Raw genomic sequence first — 26,197 nt, 5'->3', positions numbered from 1 at the left:
AGGGCGCGGGGCGGGACTTAGAGAGGCGTTCTGCGCCTGCGGGGTGGGAATGGTGACGGAATCCAGGCGGAGAGGTGAAAGGAAGGAAAGGGAAAGGAAATTTAAAAAAAAAAAAAAAAAAAAGTGGGAGTGGCTGCCTCCGGCACCTCTACTGGTGTTGTAAGCTGTTCCACCCTGGAGTCTCCACACTTCCTAGTGGCGGTGAGGTGAGCATCCTACTCTCATTTCACCCTGGTTCTCTTTTCTTTTTATGTTTGTCTGTACGCGACTCAGCCGGAGCTTTCGGTTTCCCGCGCCCAGTTCCGCAGCCACGTGCCAGCCTCTGTAGGTTTGGGTCGTGACCGGGCAGCTTATCATGAGTGGGGGAGGAGGGAGGGAGACTCCGGTTGCAGCGAAGACCAGGACTAAAGGGGCAGGAGGGCATGATGGAGAGGTGAAGATACTGGGGGCAAATGAGGAGAATGGGCGCCGCCCTTCTCTGTAGATAGATCTGGGCGGTGGCCGCCTGACTCTACAGCCGGCCAACCCGATCCTTTCATTTTTACATTTTACATTTAAATCCGTACCGAGGTACGGAGAGGAAGCGACCTCTACCTGTTTAAGTAGCCAAGCTGCGGCTGGAACCTAGGGCCCTTGTTCCTTCCCCAGGCCCGAGTGCTCATCGTCGTAGCTGCATCTTCATGGTTGGGGTGTGAGGCAGGCTCTAGGACTCTCCGGGGTGGGGGATGGGAGTGCCCAGCAGAATGGGATAAGGGCATAATAACATGAAAGAATCTTGTTAATTCTCCTTCTGGCCCTATCTGGGGCTTGAAGGCCAGCATTTAACTGGGGGTTGGGGACAGGAACATGGAGCAGTATTCTTTACACACCTGGTCTGAACACTACTTCGTTGCACTTCCCTCCTTGGCCTGCGGAGACCAAGAGTGGGAGCCCTGATCCTTCACAGTCACCAACGCGCCCCCATTCTCACTTCCCCGCCCCATATCAGTTCAAGGAGGCCATGCTAGGCAAGAGAGGACTGAAGGGCTCTTTCTCGTGAATCCTGAAGACCCCTCTGGTTTTCATGGATTTAATTATCTCCTTCCCAGCTGAATTATATTTCTCTTTTAAACTATGTGTGTGTTGGAAGGTACCTCGGAAATGATATAGAATGACCGACACAGCTATTTGTATGTTGATTGTTTCTGAGTTGCTATCCATTTGGTGGTCTTGCTCTTCCTTTGGAAGGAAGCTCCCACCATTGTCTGGAAGGCAACAAACCTGAAAAGTGGAGGACTTCTCCCAGTTCCCTCCAATTTAAAATGAGGCCTCGAAGTGAAATTGGAGAGTAAGAAAAACTAAAAGTGGGAATACAGCAGTTTTCTACTTAAGATAGCAAAGGAGTACATTAATTAAGATCTTGCCTCGAAAATGTAGGTCTGGCCTGATTGAAGTTCAGATTCATCTGAATCAACAAACAAGCCCTTAGGTCATTTCTGTAAGGCAGGAGCTTCAACTTCAGGGTTATGTTAGGGAGGGTGTCCCATTGCCAACTGGGGAAGTTTGCAGGACCCTATGCTGCCTCTGGATACTTGAGTCCAGGTGCACTGACTTAAGTAAGGTGCTGTGCTATAGATGTTGGCAAGAGGAGTAAGCTTGTGCTGATGATTGCAGTAAGGAAAAGTCCACCACCCGGTAGGTACTTATAGAGAGTGGATTCCCTGGGTTGGATTCCACAGCAGAATTGAGTTGAAGTGTGCAATCTGCAGGGAGTATGTTTGAGGTGACAGAGTTGCTGAGGGCTCCGATGTAAACCTGAGAAGAGTATCTGGGGCAGGTCCCCAGATAAAGCTCAGAAAACAGCAGGAAAAAACCTGAAGTTTGAATCCTCCATAGTTGGGGAATAAAGAACAAATTAACACAAAGTTAACAACCAAGAAATAAGCTGTTTTAAAAAACGTAGGATAGCTAGGTGGCATACTGGATAAAGTACCAGCCCTGAAATCAGGAGATCAAATCCAACATTCTGTAACCCTGGACAAACCATTTAACCTTGAATGCCTTGCAAAAATATTTGGTGGGTGTGTGTGTGTGTGTGTGTACTTACACAAAAGAGGAATCTGACTATAGATAGATATTATGCTGATAGGCAAGAAGTGGGTTCACACTTAGAAGATAATGAAGTTTAAACAGCTACTTCTGCTTTAAAGAAAAATGTAGGGGCAGCTAGGTGTTGCAGTGGATAGAGTATCAGCTCTGAAGTCAGGAGGTCCTGAGTTCAAATGTGGTCTGAAACACTTAACACTGCCTAGCTGTGTGCCTGGGCAAGTTACTTAACCCCAATTGCTTTAGCAAAAAGAAAAATGTAAAATGGTCATGTGCCCCAAAAGAGTTTTTGGAAAAGTTTAAGAAGATATGTAAAAATCAAATAATAGAGGTTGCTGGAAAATTAGGGGAAAAATTAAGAGCACTGCAAGAAAATTATGAAAAGAAGGTTAACCAACTAGAAAAACAAATTCAAAAATCTAAGGAAGAAATTGGGCAAGGGAAAACTAATGACTTAGTAAGACACCAAGAAAAAAATCAAAAGAATTTTTTAAAAATAGAAAAAGATGTGAAACATCTCATTAGAAAAATAACCAGAAATTGAAGAAAGATAATAAGAATTACTGCCGTATGTGAAAGTTATGATCAAAAAAAAAAAAAAAGTCTTGACATTATACTTCAAGAAATTATTAAGAAAAATTGCCTGACGAACTAGAGGATGAACTAGAACTGGAAAAAAATCTACGCATCATCTGAAAAAGAGCCCAAGATGAAAATTCATAGGAACATTATAGTTAAGTTTGGAAGCTCCATACTATGTGGAATTAGGGAAAAACAAAACAATTTAAATACTGTGGGAGCAGGGGGTCCTCAAACTTTTTTAAATAGGGGGCCAGTTCACTGTCCCTCAGACTGTTGGAGGGCTGGTTTATAGTAAAAGCAAAAACTTTTTTTTGTGGGCCTTTAAATAAACTTCATAGCCCTGGGTGAGGGGAATAAACGTCCTCAGCTGCTGCATCTGACCTGCGGGCTATAGTTTGAGGACCCCTGCGTGTGGAGCTATGGTCCAGTAGAGCACAAGATTTAGAAACTTCTATATTAAAAGACATAGAACATTTTATTTCAAAGAGCAGAGAAGCTGAGCATGCAACCAAAAATAACAGCATAGCTGAGTGTAATCCTGCATTTTAAAAAATGCATACTTAATGAACAAAAGGACTTTCATTTATTTGTGAGGAAAAGAACAGAACTGATGGAAATTTGATATACAAGAATCAGGTGAAACATAAGCTAAATATTAGAGACCAATTATAAAGGATTTAACAAGATCAAAATGTTTATAAGTACTTTGAAAGGTTTGGGATTGAGTATGATGGGTTGATCCTAAAAAAATTAAATTGGGTAGGAAGAGGTTAAAATGAAGACATCATCTCACTCAAATGGGGCTTAAGTGGAAGAACTGCTACAATGAAGGCAGGAGGAGGTGGAGAATGAAATGGTAGATAGTACCTTATTCTTATCAAAATTAAGTTAAATATTTATTTCTACCATGTTTAACATATATTGGACTACTTGTCATCTAGGGGAAGGGGTTGGAAAAGGAGGGAAAATTGGAACACAAAATTTTGCAAGGGTTAATGTTGAAGAATTATTCATGCATATGTTTTGAAAAATAAAAGGCTTTAATAAAAAAAAAAAACTAAACTAAGCTAAAGAGGGAATACCATGTAGATCTAGAAACATAAATCTTTAATTATATATAAGAGAAACAGAGGATAAGGTAAGGAAGAAATCTTAGAAGGGTGTGCAGATCAAGAAATACTATAAGAGGAGAAGATAATGAACAGACTCTTAGAAGGCTGTACAAATTAAGGAATTCGAAGGTAATGGAAGAAGATGAGGGAGGGATTCTTAGAAGGGGTGCAAATTAAAGAAGGCAGTAGTTAGAAGTAAATTAGATTGAGGGAAGCTAGGGTAAAAAGAGTCAGAGAAGAATAAACCGTGGAGAAAAATAGGATGGAGGGAAATGTACAAGACATACTTATACCTTTGAATGTGAATGGGATGAACTCGCCCATAAAATGGAAATGACTAGTAGAATGATTTAAACAAAATCCAACAATATGTTTACAAGAAACACATTTGATAATGAAAACTACAGACTAAAAATAAATGTCTACAGTAAAATTTGTTATGCTTCATCTGATAGGGAAAAAAATGCAAGAGTAGCAATCATGACTTGAAAGAAAGTTAAAGCTTAGATTTCATTTAAAGAGATAGATGGGAGGCAGCTAGGTGGCACAGTGGACAGAGCACCAGTCCTGAAGACAAGAAAACCTGAGCTCCAGACACTTAACACTTCCTAGCTGTGTGACCCGGGGTAAATCACTTTACCCCAATTGCCTCAGGAAAAAAAAAGAGAGAGAGAGAGATAGGGAAGCTATATTATGATAAAAGAATTCTAGATATGTCAGTGATATCAATATTAAACTTATATGTACAAAATACTATACTATCTGGTTTTTAAAAGAAAAAGGTAAATAAATGAGAGGTGGAGATAGCAAAACTATAGTAGTGAGGGGATTTAAATCTTCCTTTCTCAGAACTAGAAAAATTAAAAAAAAAAAATAAGGAAGAAAACAAGGAAATGAATAGAATCTTAGATAAGCAAAGTATGATATCTGGAGAGAATTGAATGGGAATAGAAAGGAATACACCTTTCTCTCTCTTTTTTTTTTAATAACTTTATTGATAGAACTCATGCAGGGTAATTTTTTACAACATTATTCCTTGCATTCACTTATGTTCCAATTTTTCCCCTCCCTCCACCCCCTCCCCCAGATGGCAAGCAATCCTTTACATGTTGAATAGGTTACAGTATATCCTGGATACAATATACGTGTGCAGAACCGAACAGTTTTCTTGTTGCACAGGGAGAATTCAATTCAGAAGGTATAAATAATCCGGGAAGAAAAAAAAAATGCAAGCAGTTTATATTCATCTCCCAGTGTTCTTTCTTTGGGTGTAGCTGCTTCTGCCCATCTTTGATCATTTGAAACTGAATTAGCTCTCTTTATGGAAGAGATCCACTTCCATCAGAATACATCCTCATACAGTATCATTGTTGAGGTATATAATGATTTCCTGGTTCTGCTCATTTCGCTTAGCATCAGTTCATGTAAGTCTTGCCAGTCCTCTCTGTATTCATCCTGCTGAATACACCTTTTTCTCAATGGTACATGGTATTTTTATAAAAATTGATAATGTATAGAGACCATTAAAACTTTATAATGAAATGCAGGAAAACAAACACATCTTTTTTCAAGTCATGATAAAAATATATTTAAGAAGAGACAATGGAAACAATAAAATAGAATGAGTGGGCTAAAGAACAAGTCATAGAAAAAACACTCAAGTAATTTTATTAAAAATAATGACAATACCAAGACAGCATATTAAAACCTATGGAATACAACAAAAACAGTAATCAAGAAATTTATATTTCTAAATGCTTATATATGTAGAGGGCTGAAACTTTGAAAAGTTGTACTTGAATCAGACAGTAGAGCACTTAAGGCTAAATTACCTTTTTGATAAGAGATAATGATTCTATATACATATATTTAGATGAGATGGTGATGTGATGGTTCTCCTCACCATTGGTGCTTTTGAGTGTGTGGTGGTGAGGTAATCGTAGGCAAGGATTGGAGGGCTGAGGGAGAGAGTCAGATTCGCTCTGCCAAAGGACGCAGGCTCTGGACTCCAGAAGCAAGCTTGCCTGCCTCCTTCACTTCTCCTCCTAAAGACCAAGGACTTTGACTGATCCTGACTCTGACTAATCCTGAGGCCCTGTAGAGAACTAGTCTGGACACGATATCCAAAAAGTAAAGAAATAAATTCAACCAAAAATTGAATATGTAATTCGGAAAACTAGAAAAAGAACAAATTAAAAATCGCAATTAAACACTACACCCTAAAAATTAAAGGTGAAATTAATAAAATTAATAATAAGAAAATCATTGACTTGGTAAATAGAACTAGGAGTTACTTTTTTTTTTTTTGAAAAAATAAAACCCCCTAACAAAATAAATCATTAGTTAATATATCAAAAAAAAAAGAAAACCAATTTACCCATATCAAAAATGAAAAGAGTTAATATATCACAAAAGAAGATGAAATCAAAGCAATTACTAAAAGTTGTTTTGTCCATTTATATTCCAATATAATAATTTAGGTGAAATGGTATGTACAAAAATATAAACTGTTTAGATTGACAAAAAAGGAAATAAAATATCTAAGCAAATCTATTTTAGAAAAATCAAACAGGCTATAAATGAGTTTCATAAGAATAAAGCATCAGGAGGAGATGGATTTACAAATGAATTCTATCTAATGTTTGAAGATCAACTAATAACAATATTAAATATATTATTTGGAATAATACATAAATCCTCAGAATTTATGTATATCAACTATAAAAAGCTCTGTAAGAAGAGCTATCTTCTTAAAAATTGTAGACAATATAAAATACCTGTCAAGACATATGCAGACATGAACATAAATATAAAACAATTTTTAAACAAATAAAATCAGATTTAATTAATTGGAGAAATGTTAATTGCTCACAGGTAGAACCAATATAATAAAAATGAAAATTCTATCTAATATACTTAGTCAATGCTATCCCATCTAAATTACAAAAATAATTACTTTATTGAGCTATAAAAAACAAAATTCATTTGGAAGGACAAAAAGTCAAGAATGTCAAAGGAATTGATAAAAGAAAAACTTAAAAAGAAGAGGATTTAAGTGGTACCAGATTTAAATGTGATGAAGCAGTAATAAAACTGGAAAAGACTAAGAAATAAAAAGGTGGATGAGCAGAAAAGAGTAGACATACAATACTCGGTTGTAAATTATGATAGTGACCAAAGATTCAAGATTTTAGAATAGGAATTAACTTTTGTAAAAATTGTTGGGAAAACTAGAAAATAGTCTCGTCAAAAATAAAGTATGATCCAACATCTTAGGATGTTTATCAAGATACGGTCAAAAGAGATATGTGACCCAGATATAAAAGGAGATATCATAAGAAAATTAGAAGCACATGGAATATATTACCTATTCGATTTACGTATATCCAAGAAGATTATACTTTTATTATAACATCTGATATAATGGTACCATGCAAGTACTCAAATTGCATAGAATCTTTATGAAACTCCAGGTTCCCTTAAATTAACACAAAGATTTAAATTGCCTTGTCATGTAACAAGTTTTATGCTAATTAAATTAGAAATAGTTATTGTTTCAAGGACCTTGTAGTCTTTATAATACCCAGCAAATGACCATAGTAGTGTAGCTACTTGCTAAAAGTTAAACGTCATCTACACACAGTTTTGATCCAGTGTGATCACCCATTTCCACGAATGAGTATTTGTTCTATCTATATTCTGATTTTGTCAATTAACTTTTCATTTCATGGGAATAAATCTCTTTACAAACTTGTTCTCTTCCACTATCCCCTTTTCCTGACTTCAGGTTTTGTTTTGTTTTGTTTTCTTAAGCAGTTTTTCTTTGACTATCAAGATTCAGAACCTTAGTTGCAGTGATAAAGCATAGTACACTCCACATTTGGAATGAACATAGCTAATATTTATCTTAATTTTTTTATTTCTATACAGTTTCAACCATTGTGAGTGTAAGAGTCTGGATCTGTTCTGACTACTTAGAGCTTCTTGGAATGAAATCTGTTTTAGCTACAGGATAACCCATATGTCTCAAGTTCTATGTTCTCATGAAGAAAAGCATTTCTTTACTACAGGTGAGTAGTCATAGTGCTTACCCAGATGATCTTCATGTTAATTAGTACTAAGGGTAAACATGGGTGAGTCCTGAAGAATGTATTATCACTTTGTATTCTATGCCTATTTAGTACCATTTTTATAAAAGAATCACAGATATTTCATGAATATCATTTCTTTCATTCTGAGGCTATTTTGCTGAGGTAGAGGGAGACACTAGTTATTTTCAATTTGTATTTTATATTTGGAGGAATCTAAAGACAGAACAGCTTGTGAAAGACTATATAATAAATGAATAGTATCTTAAAGTTGTTAAGGCTCTTTCAGTTCACTGACTATAGAGGTTTTTAAGAGATTTTTTTCTAAAATTAATTTTATGATTAGATTTTTATTCTTCAGCTTTATATCAATAGATTTTTTTTTTTCTTTGAGAGAGACTCTTCTGAATTTCCCTTTGATCTCTGAAGACCTGTATAATCCTTATTTCAGTAAATGAATTACACAGCATAGGCCCCTTTGAGACACGTGAGAGATTTGGTTTGTCTTAGTTCAATGGGTAGGGAGCAGTAGGAATCCTTTATCTACCTCTGCCTTTGCAAAGACTATAGGGATTTTGATTTCTTTTCTTTTGCGGTAGCAGTTAAGGTCTCCCTGATAGCACAATAGAGGTAAGAATAGGGTGAACATTTTCTTTTAACTGTAAGATTTTTAGCTGAAGTGAAGTTTCCTACTGATCACTTCTTAATCAATCCCTTTTTCCATTATCAAAAGAGTGATTTCTTCAAAATAATTGGTTACATGTTTAGGCAATAAGAAGCCCTCCCTGCAAAGCAAGGGGAGAGTAGTTATATGTAAAATTATATTCTGTCCCATGATTCTATGGCAAACAGATTGATATGTCCCCCCCTTTTTAATTCATTTATAAACTTCAATAACTTCAGTAATGTGAAGTTCTTTAAGCTAGAAAAAGTAATATACTATTGATTTAGAATGAACTTCTTTTAGAAAAAGAAGCCCCTTCCCCCCCTCCCTTGACTCAGAGAACTGAGTCATTATGCTTTGTTAGTTAGTTTGCTTAAAAAAAAAAAAAAAAAAAAAAAAAACCAAAGTAGAAGAGCTTCCAAGTTCTATAGTAAGGGGTAAAGGTTTAGGTCTTTGAATTCCAAGTGAAGAAAATTGGATCCACAGATGTCAGAACGAATTGTTCTGTTTTCTTTCCCATACTGTATTCTAACTTTGTCAGTTAACATTTATTTCCATGGGAATACATCTCTTTACAAACATGTTCTCTTCTTCATGTTCCATAGACTCTCTGTCCCCCCATTTCTGTGTTTTTTTAAAAACTAATTTTTAAATATATATATTTGTCCATAAAGTCACAGAAACCTAGTTGGAAGAAGGAATCCTAGCACACTCCAGAAAAGCAATATTCCTTTTGGACCATTTTCAATGAGAATTGCTATTACTTATTTTAATGAAATATTTTGTTTCTGTACAGTTTCAGCCACAGTGAGTTTAAGATTCTGCATTTGTCCTGACTACATAGAGCTTCATGGAATGAAATCAGCCTTAGCTACAAGATAACTCATATGTCTCAAGTTCTCTTTTCTCATGAAGAAAATCATTTGTTTGATTTATTTTCATAAGTAAACATTTTTGGAAAAGTGGTTTAAATAAGCCACTTTTTCATTGATTTGGTTGTAACCAATTTTTGTTCTTCCAGGGGAGGTTATGGATCCAACTATGGTGAAAAATGTTTCGAAAAGGCAAAAAGCGACACAGTAGTAGCAGTTCCCAAAGTAGTGAAATCAGTACTAAGAGCAAGGTAAGGGTGGGGTGGAGTTTAGAATTCAGTCACCAGGCAGCCAGTTAATTTATTTGTATTCATAATAGAAACTCCACATAGAATATTGATCATAGACTCATTGCATGATATTCTTTAAGTGTTGTGAACATTTAATTTTGTAATTTTAAGAATCGGACCTAGTTCCACTTTGGATGATGTTCTGTTTTGTTTTTTCTCAAGTCATTGAAGCCATTAAAATAAATCAGGTATAGCATGCAAGTGGGTCCTTTGCAATGAGAGCTGACAATTTCCAGACTCCTTCTAGGAGTGCCTTAGGCTCTCTCAGATGCTAAATTGTAGAATTGTCACTCTGCATCTGTGATGGGAGTTTCCAAATACCACCCATACAGCAATGGGAGCTCCCCTCAACTGTGAACTTAGGGGTGGGGATGCCCCCAAAGAGAGAGCTTTATACCCAGGGGTCTAGGAGCAGTGACTCTTGAGTCTTAGAGGTTTGAGAACTTTTGTTTACTGGACTTGGAGGAGAATAAACACTCCAGCATGCCTGACATAACATCATCAATTTAGAGCTAGAAGGGACCTTAGTTCAGCTCCTTGATTTTACAGATGAGGAAACTGAAGTCTAACCGGGTTAAGGTCATAGAAATGACAGAGCTGCATATTTGTCAGTATGTAGGTCAAGTTTAAATATATGGCTATATTATCCCTCATATTCACAGAGAAAATAGAAAGTAAATGAATAATTCTGATAGAGTGGTGGTGTGGAAGAAAGATCACTGCATTTGGAGCCAGAAGACCTGAGTTCAAGTCCTGACTTTTCCACTTAGTACAAGTATGACCTTGGGCAAGTCCTTTTACTTCTCTGAGGTGCCTGGATTAGGTGACCTCTGTGTTGCAGGGTTAGATTTCTTATCCTATAATTTTGTTTGACAAAATCTAATTGATGCAGATGAGAACATCTAATCCTGAACCAACCACTTCATTTTCCTATTCATGGAATAGTGGAGATTGATTTAACAATTCAATGAATATTTATGGCCCAGCATTGAATTTAAGAGATATGTAAAAATGAATAGATATGGATCCTGTTCTCATGGACCTTCCTGATTGGCAGGTTTTCAAAGTAAATTATTCTCTTTGTAGAGAATCTTAGTTTCAGGAAGACATGCTATAATAAGTGCACTTAGTGGTAGAGAACCTTCCATCATTTTTGTCTATTGATGTTCTACCTGTCCTTCAAAGCTCAACTCAAATTCCACTTTCTCCATGAAACCTCTCGATTCTCTCCTTTGCCCTACATTTCTCCTGTCCTTTCAGCCAGAATAATTTGATTTCTGGATTCTAACATATAAAAATCCCGATTATGAAAGCACAGAAAAGTGTGGAATAGAATATACCCTCCATTCTAGTCACTACATTGCAGGCATTGTTCAAATCAACAGATTGAACATTTATTATTAAAAACTCTTCACTATACTTGATGCTTATGGGTATGCAGAAGTCCTTGCCATTGGTCTCTTCCCGGAAGTAGTTTATAACAGGGCTAGGGAGAAAAAAAACATGGAAGAGTGAATAATACAGAAGACATACAGATGAAACATACTGATTCCTCATTACAAAGGACTAGTGGGGCAGAATGTTGTATATATTGTCAAATGCAATCATTGTATTTAATTACTTCTTTGTCTTTTTAAGAAGAAATGTTTTTATTTAAATAATTTGTGCCAAATTTGTAGTAACTCTTTTAAATGCTGTGAAACCTAGAAAAGGGAGAGTTGCAGGAAAGATGTAAGTTAGATGATAGAATGTTAGTGCTATTGTGAATATATGTAAAAGATGTTGCTGTAGTTAAAAGAAAAGCTATGGATTAGGAGATTATAATACACTGATAGAGTACAGATAATACAAATCTTTCTTAGGCTTGCTCTTGTCCCTGTCTGCCCTCTTAATTTCCCTAGGACTTGGAATTTAAGACTGCCTGGCCTTTATATCTGTGATGAACTTCCTGTGAATATGAGGACTTCCTTATGTGATGTTTTTCCCCATTAGAAAGTTAGCTCCAAGAGAGCAGGGATTGTCTCATTTTAAAAATTTGCCTTCCTAGAACTCAGCACAGTGCTTGGCATCTAATAATTACCATGAATTCTTTGCCATTCCTGAAAGAAGTGGGACCTGTTAGGCTTTGAAGGATTTGTAGAATTTAAATAGATCAAGGCAAAAAAAGATAGGTAGGTCCTGGTCTAGCATTCACCCTATGAAGCAGTTAATCAATATTCATTTACTAAGTGTTTCCTGTGTCCCAGTCCCCTTTGTTCACAGTCAGGAACGATATTTTCGTGGAAAAATAAGAGGACCATCGTAACTAGAATCAAACCGTGGAATGTTAATGCTGACAGCAACCTCAGAGGTCAAAAGAGAAAGGTCTTTTTACAAAAGAGAAAACTAAATTCAGGAAGAGGAGCTAAGGAAGTGATATGAGAATAGCTCTAGAATTTGGGAGCCTAGGTAAGCTCAACTCCTGGTTCTGCCCCTGAACACCTCTGTGACCTTGGGCAAAGTCGTATTGCTTATGAGCTTTAGCTACATCTGTAAAATAAAGGGCTTGAATTAATGCGATCTCTAAGATCTCTTCCATTTATAACAATCTGCAATTCTTTGATTATTTTTAAAATGACTATAATAGCTTTGATTTCTTCATCCAAAAAAAAAAAAAAAAAAAAAAAAACCTGACCATCTCCTTTGACCATTTATCAGTTGGACAATGTGGTTAATCAAAATGTTGATTTTCCTTTTTCCCCTACCTCATAGTCTCCTAAATAAGTCTCAAGTGAGTACTTGAGAAAATCATATTCAACTCCTTCCATTAGCATTGTTGCCTATGGACTCTTATCAGTTAGTAAATTTCTGACTTGCGTCAAGTTGTGCAGCATGTATAGCAGATGAGATACTAATTCCTAGCCTAGTATTTTTAAAGCCTTTTCTACTCTGACCAGAATAAATTGCTAGAGAAGAAACAGAAATGTCTACCTGTGTTAAGTATGAGAGGTTAGTAAAATTTTGTGCTGTGATTGAAACCTTTCACTACCATGTATTGTTTACCTAATATAAAGCTGTTTGATAAGGAAGCTATTTTATTATAAATAAAAACCTTCAGAATTTAGAATGGCTGTTTTCTATGTTTTCAAGACTTCAGGACTCTTTAGCAGCTTTTTTAGTAAGCATTTTTCAAGTATAAAACCCTATGCTAGAATTATGTTGGTGTTTTATAGTTGCCTGCCCTGAGAGAAAACATACTTATAATTCAGAGAAGAGAAAAGGAGGGGAGTTGGGTCTTTACATTCTGCCCTCACATTCTCTGGACTTCCCTCACTCATGGGTTCCATGTCAGCTGCCAACATTTCACAATTACCAGTTTTTATCAGACCACTAACAATTGGATGTTGCTGTCTTTGCTTTGCTTCGACAATAAATCAGGGTGGAAGCAGGAAGAAGCCCTGACAGCTTTCAGAACTGCAGTTAGTATTTTCTGCTAAATAAAAGAGGAAGAGAAGGTTTCCTTGTCTCTTGAGTTCTACTTGTGGAGATAGAATCTGGGCTGTTTTCTCCTCAGATTATGGGAATTGAAAGAAGAGCACATCTAGGTCCAACTCTGCTCATAGGAATAGAATTTATCTTAGAAGGCAGTTTGACATTTATAGTAACCACTTATAATCTATGAAGATATATTTTGAGACTGGATGTATTGAGAATTCCAGATTTTGTGTTGTTGGCATGTGCCCGAAGAAATAACTACTGGAGTGCATAGTGAAAGTTGAATTTCTCAAAATAGATGTTTTTAAATGCAATAAAATATTTTCATATAGGGGCAGCTAGATGGTGCAGTGGATTGAACACCAGCCCTGGAGTCAGAGAACCTGAGTTCAAATGTATCCTGAGATACTTAGTACTCACTAGTTATGTAACCTCGGTCAAGTCACTTAATCCCAATTGCCTTAAAAAAAACTTTTTTTTTTGCCCATATCAAATATAATATAAGAGAGTTTCTTGCTTCAATTCTGTGTTTATATATTGATAGTTAAGTATTTTGAAATATTTGAGTGGATAGAATATTGTGGTTGGCCTCATTTTGATTAAAATAGCCTCATTTGGAAGGATCTAAATAATTTAGAGTAATAGAGACAAACACTTCTTTAGAAATGTTAATAGAATTACAAAATGAACAGAGGTTCATTATGTACATATTTAGATTAGTTGATATTTTGAATTTTATTAATTAATTTTATTACCATAGTTCATCTTAATTGACCTGGTTTTTAAAAAAGATTATCCATAAACTCTATGGAGATGGATAACATCTTCCTTCCTTTATCTGAAACCAGTGAATGTATTTACCTGAAATAACATAAACATGTTTGTTATTACATTTAACAAGTTTTTTTTTTTTTTTTTAATGTATTTTACCTAACTGTATTTCACCCCCACCCCCAACCAAATTCCTTTTTTCCCAGTCTGTAGACTCTAGTCTTGGTGGACTTTCAAGATCAAGTACTGTAGCCAGCCTTGATACAGATTCAACCAAAAGCTCAGGTAGGTAAACTGACCTGTTTCTTCATTGGTTAAAAAGGGTGTTGAGACACTGGACTGGATAGCTTGTGAAGGTCTTTCCTTTTCTAGATCTGTGCTCCTGCTCAGTCTTTTTTATTTTATTAAACAAAAATTATGTGAGTATAATATTGCACATCCTAGTAGTTTTTTGTTGCATAGTACAGAATTTCTGCATTGTCTTAGGTGCTTTTTAATTTTTGGCTAGGTATAAAGATAAGAGGGAAGAAACCCTGTTTATTTACATAGAGTATGGAGGTATATTGATTATCAGATGATGAGGATGTCAGAGGGCTGGAATAAATGAGGAGGACAACTCTATTCTGAATGTCATGAAAAAAAAAAAAAAAAAGATTGGGAAGTGCAGGTGGAGTGAGTACCATAAAAATACACCAAGAAATGTTAGGAAAGGATTAGTCAACCAGTATTTATTAACTTCTTCCTCAGTGCTATATACTATGTCAGCTGTTTAGGACACAAGTACAAAGACTGAAGTAATTCCTCTCATTCTAATCAGGGAGACAAGTACAATAAAAATATTTACACATAACGTGAAGGGAAGGAAAACAAATATATGTTAAAAGTGATAACTGTAGCATGGTTTGGGAGGGAAATCATTTGTTGTTGGAGGGATCAAGAAAGGCCTTTTGTAGAAGATGGTATTTAAGTTACATCTTAAAGGGAAAGGGTTTCCCTGGGGTAAAGAAAGGGCATTCCCAGAATGCAGGATGGCTATTCCTTCTTTTCAGTCTCCTTGTAACTTATTTCTTCCCTTCCCATCCTACCCACTGACTGTGATTCAGTGACTGCCACTGACCTCCTTGCCACTCCTTGAACACTATACTCCATCTTCCAACTCCAGGTATTTTCTTTAGCTGTCTCCTGTCTCTGGAATCCTCTCTTTCATCGCATCTTTCTCCTCTCCTCCCTGATTTCCAAATCTGAAACTTTTCCTGATCTCTGTCGCAAATTGGGTCAAAAGTTTGATTTTCTTCTTTATTTTTCTTTTGAAATTTAATTTAGTTTTTGTTTTTTTATTATATTTTAAGTTCCAGGCTTCCTTCCTTCCTTTCCCACCCTGAATTAGAAAAGGCCACCATTTGTCACAGATACATCTATATTTATACACAAATATGTAAAAATATACTATGCATAATTTTCTTTAGCACTTCTCTCTATGGAGATGGATAACATCTTCCTTCATAGGTCCTTTGTAGTTGATTTGAATATTTTTAATACCCACAATAGCTTAGTCATTCATAATTATTTTTCAGATAATATTGCTACGACTATATCCAATATTCTCTTGATTCTGCTCATTTCATTCTTCATTATTTCATGCAAGTCTTTCTCTGTTTTTCTGAAATCAACCTGTCCAACATATCTTAGAGTACAGTAGTATTCCATCAAGACCATGTAACACTATTTAGCTATTCCCTAATTGATGGGCATACCCTCAATTTCCAGTTTTTTGCCCTACCACAAAGAGAGCTGCTATAAATATTTTAGGACATATAGTTTATTTTCTTTTTTCCCTAATCATTTGGAAAAGAGACCTGTTTGTCAGACCTAAAAGGGTATACATAAGATAGTTTTTTTAACTCTTTGGGCTAAATTCCAAATTGTTCTGCAGTAGTTCACACTTCTAACAGTGCATTAATGCCCCAGTTATTCCACATTCTTTCCAACATTTGTCATTTTTCTTTTAAATCACTTCAGCCATTATGATAGGTATGAGATGATAGCCCAAAATTGTTTTAACTTGCATTTTTTCTAATATAGTGATTAGTGCATTATTTTTTAAATGACTATAATAGCTTTGATTTCTTTATAAAAAAAAACAAAAAAAAAAAAAAAAAAAACTGACTGTTCATCCCCCTTGACCCAATCAGTTGGACAATGTGATTAATCAAAATGTTGATTTTCCTTTTTCCCCTACTTCATAGTCTCCTAAATAAATCTCAAGTGAGTACTTGAGAAAAGCACATTCAACTCCTTCCATTAGCATTGTTGACTATGGACTCTATCAAAGGTCTGGATCTCAGAGGAATTTTTCTGCTTAAATTCCATTGTTTCCCTAACAGTTGTCTTAAAAAAAAATTTTTTTAACAATATAGTTTTTCTGTGTAAGTAGAAAGCAAAATTGTTCACACAATGATTCAGAATGGTTAGAAATAAACATTTAATAGAAACTATAGTTACATGCATATGGAAGGCAATCTAGTTCAACTTTAATTTCACATAGGAAGAAATTGAGGCACAAAAAGATTGGGTGGATTGATCCAGGTTGTTCTGCCTAAAACTAAAAGTTCTTAGCTTTCTTATGGGATTTCACAACACAAGAGTCACTAACAAATCAATTGGTTCAGTAGTATTTAAATCTACTCCGGAGAGCATGAAGCAATTGGACAATCAGATCAGACCTTGCATAAGAGGTGGCACCTGGACTGAGCCTCCCCTGTAGACAGAGATCAGGAGTAGTGCTCCAAGGGGCTGGTCAGACCACTTGTTCTCTGTGAAGGCTCAGAGACTGGCTGTCTGGTTTGGCTGGAATACAATTTGCATTAAGTGATATCAGAGTAAGTCTAGAAGGGAGATTGGGGCTCCGTTAAAGAGGATTTGAAATACCAGACAGAGGAGTCTGAGGCAGTGGGAGCCACTGAAGATTTGTGAGCAACTGAATAACAAGGTTAAAGTCTGTGATGATTTTCTCAGCTTTGTGGAAGATGAATTGGAGAACCCTAGATAGAGACTGAGAGAGAAGCAGATGAGAGATGATGAGAATCATGCACAGGATGCTAGTATCTTCAATTAAAAGAAGGAAGTTTGGAGGAGGGGCAGGTTTGAGGGGAACATCATGAATTTTATTTTGCATGGATTGAATTTGAAATGATCCCAAGATTACTAGGTGGGAATGTCTAGCAAGTAGCTAGTGGTAGGGGACTGAAATTAAGGAAAATTTAGAGCCAGTGTTCTTACTGCTAATATGCATTTTAAAAATTAACTGATGTTTATTATTTTCACTTAATAGGGCAGAGCAACAGTAATTCTGATACCTGTGCAGAATTTCGAATTAAATATGTTGGTGCTATTGAGAAACTGAAACTCACTGATGGGAAAAGTCTTGAAGGGCCACTGGATCTCATAAATTACATTGATGTGGCACAGGTAAAAAAAAAAAAAAAAAAAAAAAAGATGTTTGTGTTAGAGACAGAATTTGTAGTACATATACTTTTGACATCTCAACTCCTTGCTTTTGTGTAATCTTAGATAATAAATTCTTGGCTTTAGAAAAGGGATGTATTCTTGTAAGGTCAGTTTCCAGGGGTCAATTCTCAAACCATGGTTCCAATGTTTTTTTTTTTTTTTCCTCTTTACTTGTTTTGTTTTGTTTTTTGAGAAGCAATTGGGGTTGGGGCAGCTAGGTGATGTAGTAGATAGAGCACCAGTCCTCAAGTCCGGAGGACCTGAAAAGCAGTTGGAGTTAAGTGACTTGCCCACGGTCACACCGTTAGTAAGTGGCGCAGATTGAACTCAGATCCTCCGGACTTGAGGACTGGTGCTCTGTCCACTGCATCATCTAGCTGCTCATCTAGCATTTTTGACCATTGCCTGCTTAGGTAGTATTTTAAAAATGTTAGGAACTAAAGAAGTTACAAGATACAGAAAAACCTTTGTATCATATCTCACATTTAATTGTTTTATTTTTCTTTCCCTAAATTTTCCTTAGAATTTTAAGTAAAATTACAAATTTTAACATAGACAATGTGGGACTTATTTTTTCTTAACTGTGCATATTTGTACAAGGGTCTTGTTTTTGATTTTGGGTTTTTTAAGTGGAGTAGAGCGGAAAGAGGAAAGAGAAAATAAATTCTTGTTAATATAAAAATAAAATTTCTCATCTTGGTAATTGATCACAATTTTCATTTCCTTAAAACTTAGCCAAAATGCTATTGCTATATCACTTGGTGAAAGTGAGTGAAAAAGAAAATATATGTCAATGGTAAAGCAAATCAGTTTTTTAATAATCTATGAAATTGAATTAATCTGTTACCTCAATAGAAAGAGATACTTCTGATAATGGTTTCCATTTTGGAATTTATTTCCATATTGATCTAATATTACATAAGTTCTCTAATCATTAATTGTTGCTAATTGGCTGATTTTTTTGTGTTAAGTAATATTTTTCTATTTTTAATTATATAGTTAACATTTTATATCATTGTATCACTGTTAATATTAAGTTGTAATGATAGATTTATTTCTGTGGCACAAAAATTAGTTCAATTTAGTATGGTAGTAGAAGTTTCATTTAATCTGAGCTAAAACAGTCTTTCTTAAAAAACTAAATTTAGAACACTACTAATGTTGCTGTGGCAATAACTATAGGAAATGGTTCGTGCCTGTTTAATAGTGTGCTAATGCTGGATAATTAAGACCCTTCCTTGAGATTATTGTCTACATAATGTAACAGGAATTTTCATTATTCTAAAACTAAAGCACACATCTTTTTTTATTTTTGCTTTAACAATATTTTATATTTTCCCCAATTCAATGGAAAAATGGCTTTTAAGATTGATTTTTAAAAATTTTGAGTTCCAAATACTCTTCCACTTCACTATTCTTCCCCATTTCCTGAGAAGATAAGCAGTCTGACATAGATTATACCTTCACAATCATGCACAGTATATTTCCAATTCAGCCATGATGTGAAAGAAGACACAAAGAAACAAATAAAACATGAAAAAAATAAAGTGAAAAATGGTTTTCGTTGATCTGTATTCAGAATCAGTCAGTTTTTTCTCAGTATGTGAATAGTATTTTTTATTATGGGTCCTTTGCAGATGTTCTGTATCACAGGTTTTCTAAAAGTAGCTAAGTCATTCACAGTTTATTATCACAATATTACTTATTACTGTATAATGTTCTCTGGTTCGGTTTTCTTGGGGTCTCTGGAAGCAGCCTTCCTTTTAGTTCAGTAATCATCACGAGAATAGCCAGGTGTTAAAGTCCAAATTCTTTATTATCTCTTTCCTGGGAGTGGGCAGCTTTCTGGAGAGCCTTTCAAACCAGCCTTGGTCTCTGTGGGGGAATGAAGGAGGAAAGCCTGCCACTAGTGTTCTGACTGAAGATCGAATGAATGTCTCTCCTTGATTCTGAGAGCTTAAGCTTCCATCTGTCTTCTCTGCCCTCTGAAAATTTCTCCTCTGTGGCTAGACTAAGTCAATCATACTTCAGTATAATTTACCATTCTAAATTAAATAACCATTGTCTATTAATTTCACTGACTTAATATCTTGTTTCAAGTTCTGAATTCTGGCCTATAACATTACTGTATATAATATTCTTTTGGTTCTTCTTCTGTTTTCATCAGTTCATGTAAACCTTCCTCATTTTTCCTAAAATCACCATGCTTGTCATTGGTTACACACAGTAATATTCCATTATAATCACATACCACAATTTGCTCAGCCATTCCTCAATTGATGGGCATCTCCTCAATTTCTAATTTTTTGACACCATGAAAAGAGTTGCTATTAATATTTTCATACAAACAATCTTTACACCCTTCCTCTCCCTCCTCTCCCCCTCTTTTTTTTTTTTTTTAAAATCTCTTTGGGATCTTTAAGTGGTATTTCTGGATCAAAGAATATATATATGTGTGTATATATAGATATATATATAGTTTTTAATAGCATTTTGAGCATTAAATTGTCTTAAGAATGATTGGATCAGGTCACAATTCTACCAACAGTATATTAGTGTCTTAATTTCCCTAATCCCCATCGATATTTATAATTTTCCTTTTCTTACATATTAGCCAATCTCAGGATTGTTTTAATTTGCATTTCTTTAATCAATAGTGATGTAGAATATTTTTTTCATAAACTATAGATAGCTTTAATTGCTTCATGTGAAAGTTAACCTATTCACATCCTTGACTGTTTTTCAGTTGGGGAACAACTTAATTTCTTATAAGTTTGACTCCATTCTCAATATGTTTCAATATGAGATTTTTATCAGAGATGCTTGCTGTAAAAATTTTTGTATAAAAAATGTTTCTATGAAGCATTCTAAGTTGCTCACATCAGTGTGAATTTTTCTGCTAGTGTCCTAAAATATCAGTAACATAAAAGCCATTCTTTTTAAAAGTTGCTTTATTACATAAAAATACAAAAGAATTTTAGGGACTAAGAAGTCAAATATTGGCTGTGATCAATGGGAACCCTAACAACTTCCTGGGGAAATTTAGGTTTTGTGAAACTTTGAAATAAAAAAGTGAAGTCTGTGTGTGTGATTTAGCTAATTTTTCTATAACACTTGTTATCTAACAGTCCACTCCTGGTTTATGGAAATGATGCTGAATGTTATCAATATAGAAATTGCCTCAGAAAATTATGCCCTATTATTATAGAAAAGAGAATTGCCCCCCAAAAAGAAAAGACATTAAACATTGCTCTAATGTAACAGATAAATCTATAGGAAAGATGATGGAGCTAAAATAAAAATTTACTGTCTTGTTCCTGATAAATTAAAACAAAGAATTGGTGAATATTTGTTTGTAAAAGTAAGTTTGGGGGAAAAAAATCACTTTTTTCAGGTGAACAATTTGTTAACCTGAACTGAATATATCTGATGTACAGATTATAATTTAAAGAAATTTATATAATTTTGTTGACATGAAGCAAAGTTTGACTATACTTCATAGGCTTTGAGAGTTCTTTTCAGAAAGGTTTTTAATCCACCAGACCAAAAAATTAATTCATCATAAAATTCATGAGGTTCCATGAGCATAAATCACTCTTATAATAAAATGGTTAAAATAAAGACAGTTTTCAAATAAAAAACAGTGGATAAAAATCACACATACAAAGAATGTGGGAATATGAAGTTTTATCCCCACAGATCTGGGAATAATAGAGAACAAATTTTCACAGGAAACTTTCACTGTACATCCTGCATTCTCTGGGATTTGGATTGCAAGACTATTTCATGATGGTCTTGTAAGCACTGTACGAGGGGAATGAAGCTTAGAGACTCAGGACTTTTCATGTAAAACTTTGAGTGTGATTATTTTTCTTTTTTGTTTTTCCTTTGAACTCAAAGCAAGATGGAAAGTTACCATTTGTTCCTCTGGAAGAAGAATTCATCATGGGAGTTTCTAAATATGGCATTAAAGTATCAACATCAGATCAATATGTGAGTTTATCATGGCTTTTAAATAGAATTTGAAAGGAAAAAAATTACCAGAGACCTTGTTGTGTTGGAATCCTTACTAACTGCTAACTAATTAGAGTTGATCTAATCTTACAAGAAGATGTTTTGGGCAGAACCTGAAACAAGGTACTAAGTAGAACTAATTAATACAAGGCTTGTGTTCACACCTTTACTCATTGGAGTTCAATGAGTTCACACCTCCCTTGAAGCTCTTTGGGCCACAGAGCACTATGGGAGAAAACCCATAATCCCTCTCTCTCATATCCCACAATTCCTCCCTCTTGTATAAAAGAAACAGACACAGAGCACTTTGAGGGATTTCACCGGAATGACATGAAGAATGGAGCTGGCTGGAGGCTGAAGAAAGCAGAGGCAGAGGCTGAAGGACCAGACCTTTGGATTTGGCGACATTTGGAGAGAGCTCTTGGAACCAAGCAGAGAGATAGGCCTCTAAGCTAACCGGGCTATATTGGAGATAATAAAAGATCTGAACTTTTATCACCTGGCTGCGTTTTGAGAAGAAAAAGATCACCACATTTTGGCACCCGAACAGGGACCGATTCAGATCCATCTGAACTAGATCACAACATTTTGGTGCCCCACGTTGGGCGCCAAATGTTATGAGTTCAAATGTTGGAGTTCCTGTTCTTCTCAAGGCAAAGCCGGTTTAGAGGCTTGGAGCCCTTCGGATGTCTCCAAATCCAAAGGTTCTGTCCTTCAGCCTCTGCCTCTGCTTTCTTCTGCCTCCAACCAAGACAGAGATGGAAAGTCTCTCTTATCTCCTTCTGGGGGGCCCAGCCACCAACTTGCCGCGGAGAGAGGGCTTCTGGCGTAGCTCCACTGAAATCCGTCAAAGTGTTCTCTGCACCAGAGTCGTTCCTCTCGAGTCCAGCGCGATCAGCCAGCCAAGAGGAAAAAATGTATTCTGCCATAGATCCCTCATCGCTGGCCTTTTATCTGCCTCTTCTGAGAGAATGGGATTATGGGTTTTCTCCCATAGTGCTCTCTGGCCCAATGAACTTTAAGGGAGGTGTGGACTCCCTTGAAGTTAGAAAATGTACTTTGTGAAGCTAGCATACTTGTGGACTCCAATGAGTAAAGGTGTGAACACAAGCCTTGTCTTAATTAGTTCTACTTAGTACCTTGTTTCAGGTTCTGGCCAAAACATCTTCTTGTAAGATTAGATCAACTCTAATTAGTTAGCAGTTAGTAAGGATTCCAACATTGTTGTGTTTAGATGTTCCATCATTCACTCAACAAACATTTGTTAAATACCTAAATTAAACTAAAATAAATTAAAAACACCTAAGAAATCCTGTTAAAACAGATATTTGTCTGCCTGGTAGTAGGAAAATATTTCTGTGGATCCATTTTGTAATATCCTTTCAAGGACCATGGGATCATCATGAGGGATCTGTGTCCACATGCAAGTGATCTGTTCTAATTCCTCAGTACATACCTTCTGTGGACTGAAGATCTTACACAGATATGTGTTTCTTTATAGTATCATTTTAAAAAAATTAACATGCTATTATTATTAATAAAATAAAAATAACAAATTTGTAATAAGCTTTTGTCAGTTTTTCAATTGGTAGAAACAAATAGCACAATGATAAGTGTGTTAAGGACTATGAGTTTTGTTTCTTGTTAAAAGAAAGCTCTTCTCCTTGATTTTATTGGTGTAGATAATGCACGGTTCCTGCCCTTTGGGGGCTTACACTTTAGGGAAAGGGACAAAATGTACAAATATCTATTGCTGTGTGTTGGAAGTGCATTAAAGAGGTGCAAAGGAAAGTGCTCTGATAGGGCTAAAAGAGATTTGTTAAAACTAGGTAAGAACATCAGGAAAACTTTTCCTTCTTGTCTGATGCCTTTGACAGAGTTAGTAATAGGGGCCATTCTCTAGGTAGAGGGGACTAGTCATATATCAGCAACTGTACTCACAGGGATCCTTGCAGTATTTCCTCCAAGATGAGAAAGAAAGCCATTATGCCTTTAATAGAGAAGGAACTTTCTAGGATGGTTATTTCATTTTAATTATCACTATACATTGAGAAGTAAAGTTAGATTGATTCTCCCAGAGCTCATAATTAGTGATGGGATCTATTGATATGTTTAAAGTGGTACAAAGATTGACCAGTAGAGGGTGGTATTTTAAGGCTTTTAAAAGTATTACATTTCCCTTTGCCAAAATGTGTCTGTTTTGTGGAGCGATTCTGTGAGAAACTTAACATGTACCTTCACAACCAGCTTTTATAACACACTTGATCATTCTGGATTTTCCCCTCACTTTTGCAGGATGTTTTACACAGACATGCTCTGTATTTAATCATCCGGATGGTGTGTTATGATGACGGTCTAGGAGCAGGAAAAAGCTTACTGGCGCTCAAGACCACAGACACAAACTATGAAGAGTATAGTCTGTGGGTGTACCAATGTAACAGTCTGGTAAGGTTTTGGCTGATTTCACCTCCTCCCTATGCCTCACTCCTATCCCCAATTTTTTACTAGCTAGTCCAAACCAAGAAGCAAAACTAAAACTTTTTGGTAGCTTTTCAAGGCCTGGGGTGAGAGTACAATTCTGGAGACTGGGTTAACTATCCATGTCTGAGATCCTTTGGGAAATTTATTGTATTAGATCATAATCCTCAGTACATATTTAAATTAATGAATGCTTTTAATAACATAGTTTTGTCTTTTTACTGTTTTACATAACACAGGAACAAGCACAAGCTATTTGCAAAGTTTTAGCCACAGCTTTTGATTCTGTATTAACATCTGAGAAATCATGAGTTCCTGCTAGAATGGAAGATAAATAACTTCATTTGAAAGAACCCAGCATTCAGATGAAACAGGAGATGAACTTGTATCTCCCCTGAAGAATAAAGAATCCTCATTCCTTTTCATAAAGAAGAAAATGCATTTTAAAAATACTGATCATTTCAGCCCTGAAAATGTAAAATTTTCTAAGCTCTCCAAAGCATTTCTAAAATCCAGTTGAGTGTTATGGCTGTCATTGAAATGAACTTTCTCCTTGCATTATAAAAGCCTGCATGCTGAATTTTACCTCCTAGCGTACTCATTTTAGGACCAGAAAGTGTTCTGTATAAAAACATTTTAATGTATAATAAACATTGCAACTTAGCTTACCTTGTTGAAGTCAAATGTATTCTAGAGCTATTTATTATTGAAATGATATGGTGAAACGGAAGGGAGGTTTGTGAGGGGGTTAAAATTGTACATCCTGCAATATAAGAGATTGAGGCAGAGCTCTGAGCCAATGACACTTGATTAAAGGGTCTCTAATGAAGTGGAACTCAAATTTGTATTTATAAAGTTTGAAACTCAAATATGGAAAAGAGGCATGGTGAAATACAGAATCTCATTGGTTGACATATGAGGCATGAGCAAAAATGATTTATCAGTAGGGTCACAAGTGAAGCAAGGAGTATCTGCTCTATCTAGGCACAAGATGGTCACCTGCTTGTATTGCACAAGAGGAACAAAAATGAATTGGAAGGCTTTCCATATAATTAAGTCACTTCTCCCACTACGGGCTTGATCATCCTGATAAGGAAAAACAAGAATGTAGGGCCTCTAGTTAACTTTCTATGATAAAGCAAGTGAACTAACAATCTGCAGCTCACAGCTCTGGGGTCTAATATATAGAAGTTATAATCACAACTCTTATGGAGTCATATCAAATTGATAGGGATAGAATAGGGACCCAAATGAGTTACTTCTCATTTTCTCTCCATTTGATCCAGAGAAAGATCCCATGTTGCAATCTAAGTGCATGGAAAGTAGTCTGCTATGGGCGACACAAAACCATAGATGGGTAGTTGGTCCCCTTACTGAGGCACAAAGGTAGCATGAGAAGAATTATGTTCCATTTGATTAAACATTAACTTAAAATATTAAATACCTAAAGTGACTCACCAAGAACAGTAGGGACCTCTTGGTAAAATATCCCTATGAGATGTGTAAATCAAGGGACCATAGAACATTTTAAAAACCCTTTTGAATTTATGAAAATGATTCATGCAATTACTGCTAATCCTATTATAGTGATAAAAGGCAACATCCCCACACACAAACATCTAGACAGATAACTGTACCATGGAGTGGAGGATAATAAGAAATAGATTGAATTCTATGAACAAAGGAATAATGAAGAGTGGAGCAAATGCCAAAGCAGGAGACTGAAAAGGAGGATTTGAAGTTTGAATCACTACAGACTTAGGAACAGGTGGATTAGGAATTGTTTGTGGAGAGGATAATGATAACAAAGGTGTTGTGCTTACTCTTTTTATGTCATATGACTTGTCTAGGCTCAGGAATATTCTCTGAGCAGTCCTGTGGTCTTCTGGAGATCTCTTAACAATGCTAGAATGAGTGGGGTTTCAGAGCAGCTTCTAGTGAATTTGCTTGTCCAATTCAGCCACTTGCAGGGATTCTCTTTTCTGTTAAAAAACCTCTGTTAAAAACATCTTAATACAATTCTGTTTTGCTATTATAATAATCAGGTCAGATGATGAGAGCTAGCCCAAACCTTAATAGCATCGACATGAACATCACTAGAGCAGATAATTTATATTTTTAAGTTGTCAAATTCAAATAAATGAAAAATTCTGAACCCAAGTTTTATATTTAGGTTATATTTATATTACCTAATCTTATTATAACTATTAGTGCCAACTGAAAAATCATCACTTTCTTTCTAGTTATTGTCTTTTAGCTG

General features: G+C 35.5%; 1 protein-coding gene across 2 annotated transcripts; it reads left to right on the top strand.

Moving 5' to 3' along the window:
• Nucleotides 1-31: 31 nt before the first annotated feature.
• ITGB1BP1 (integrin subunit beta 1 binding protein 1) lies at nt 32-24,600 on the top strand. 2 transcript variants are annotated; one of them, XM_051976090.1, is made up of 8 exons: nt 32-206; nt 7,710-7,849; nt 9,553-9,654; nt 14,145-14,223; nt 17,270-17,406; nt 21,346-21,438; nt 23,755-23,904; nt 24,177-24,600. In XM_051976090.1, exons 3-8 carry the CDS (start codon nt 9,583-9,585, stop codon nt 24,246-24,248), a joined length of 603 nt encoding a protein of 200 aa, XP_051832050.1. In that variant the 5' UTR covers nt 32-206; nt 7,710-7,849; nt 9,553-9,582; the 3' UTR covers nt 24,249-24,600. The 2 variants fall into 2 exon arrangements, with proteins under 2 accessions (XP_051832050.1, XP_051832051.1); XM_051976091.1 differs by lacking the exon at nt 9,553-9,654.
• Nucleotides 24,601-26,197: the final 1,597 nt, after the last annotated feature.

This window comes from Antechinus flavipes, chromosome 2 (genome assembly GCF_016432865.1).
Source record: "Antechinus flavipes isolate AdamAnt ecotype Samford, QLD, Australia chromosome 2, AdamAnt_v2, whole genome shotgun sequence".
NCBI lineage: Eukaryota > Metazoa > Chordata > Mammalia > Dasyuromorphia > Dasyuridae > Antechinus > Antechinus flavipes.
This window is presented reverse-complemented; position numbering and strand designations above follow the sequence as displayed.

Coding starts and splice junctions, on each gene's coding strand:
- ITGB1BP1 (XM_051976090.1), top strand. CDS start 9,583: ATGTTTCGAAAAGGCAAAAAGCGACACAGTAGTAGCAGTTCCCAAAGT. Junction 14,224..17,269: donor AGATTCAACCAAAAGCTCAG/GTAGGTAAACTG, acceptor TTCACTTAATAG/GGCAGAGCAACAGTAATTCT. Junction 17,407..21,345: donor ATTACATTGATGTGGCACAG/GTAAAAAAAAAA, acceptor TTGAACTCAAAG/CAAGATGGAAAGTTACCATT.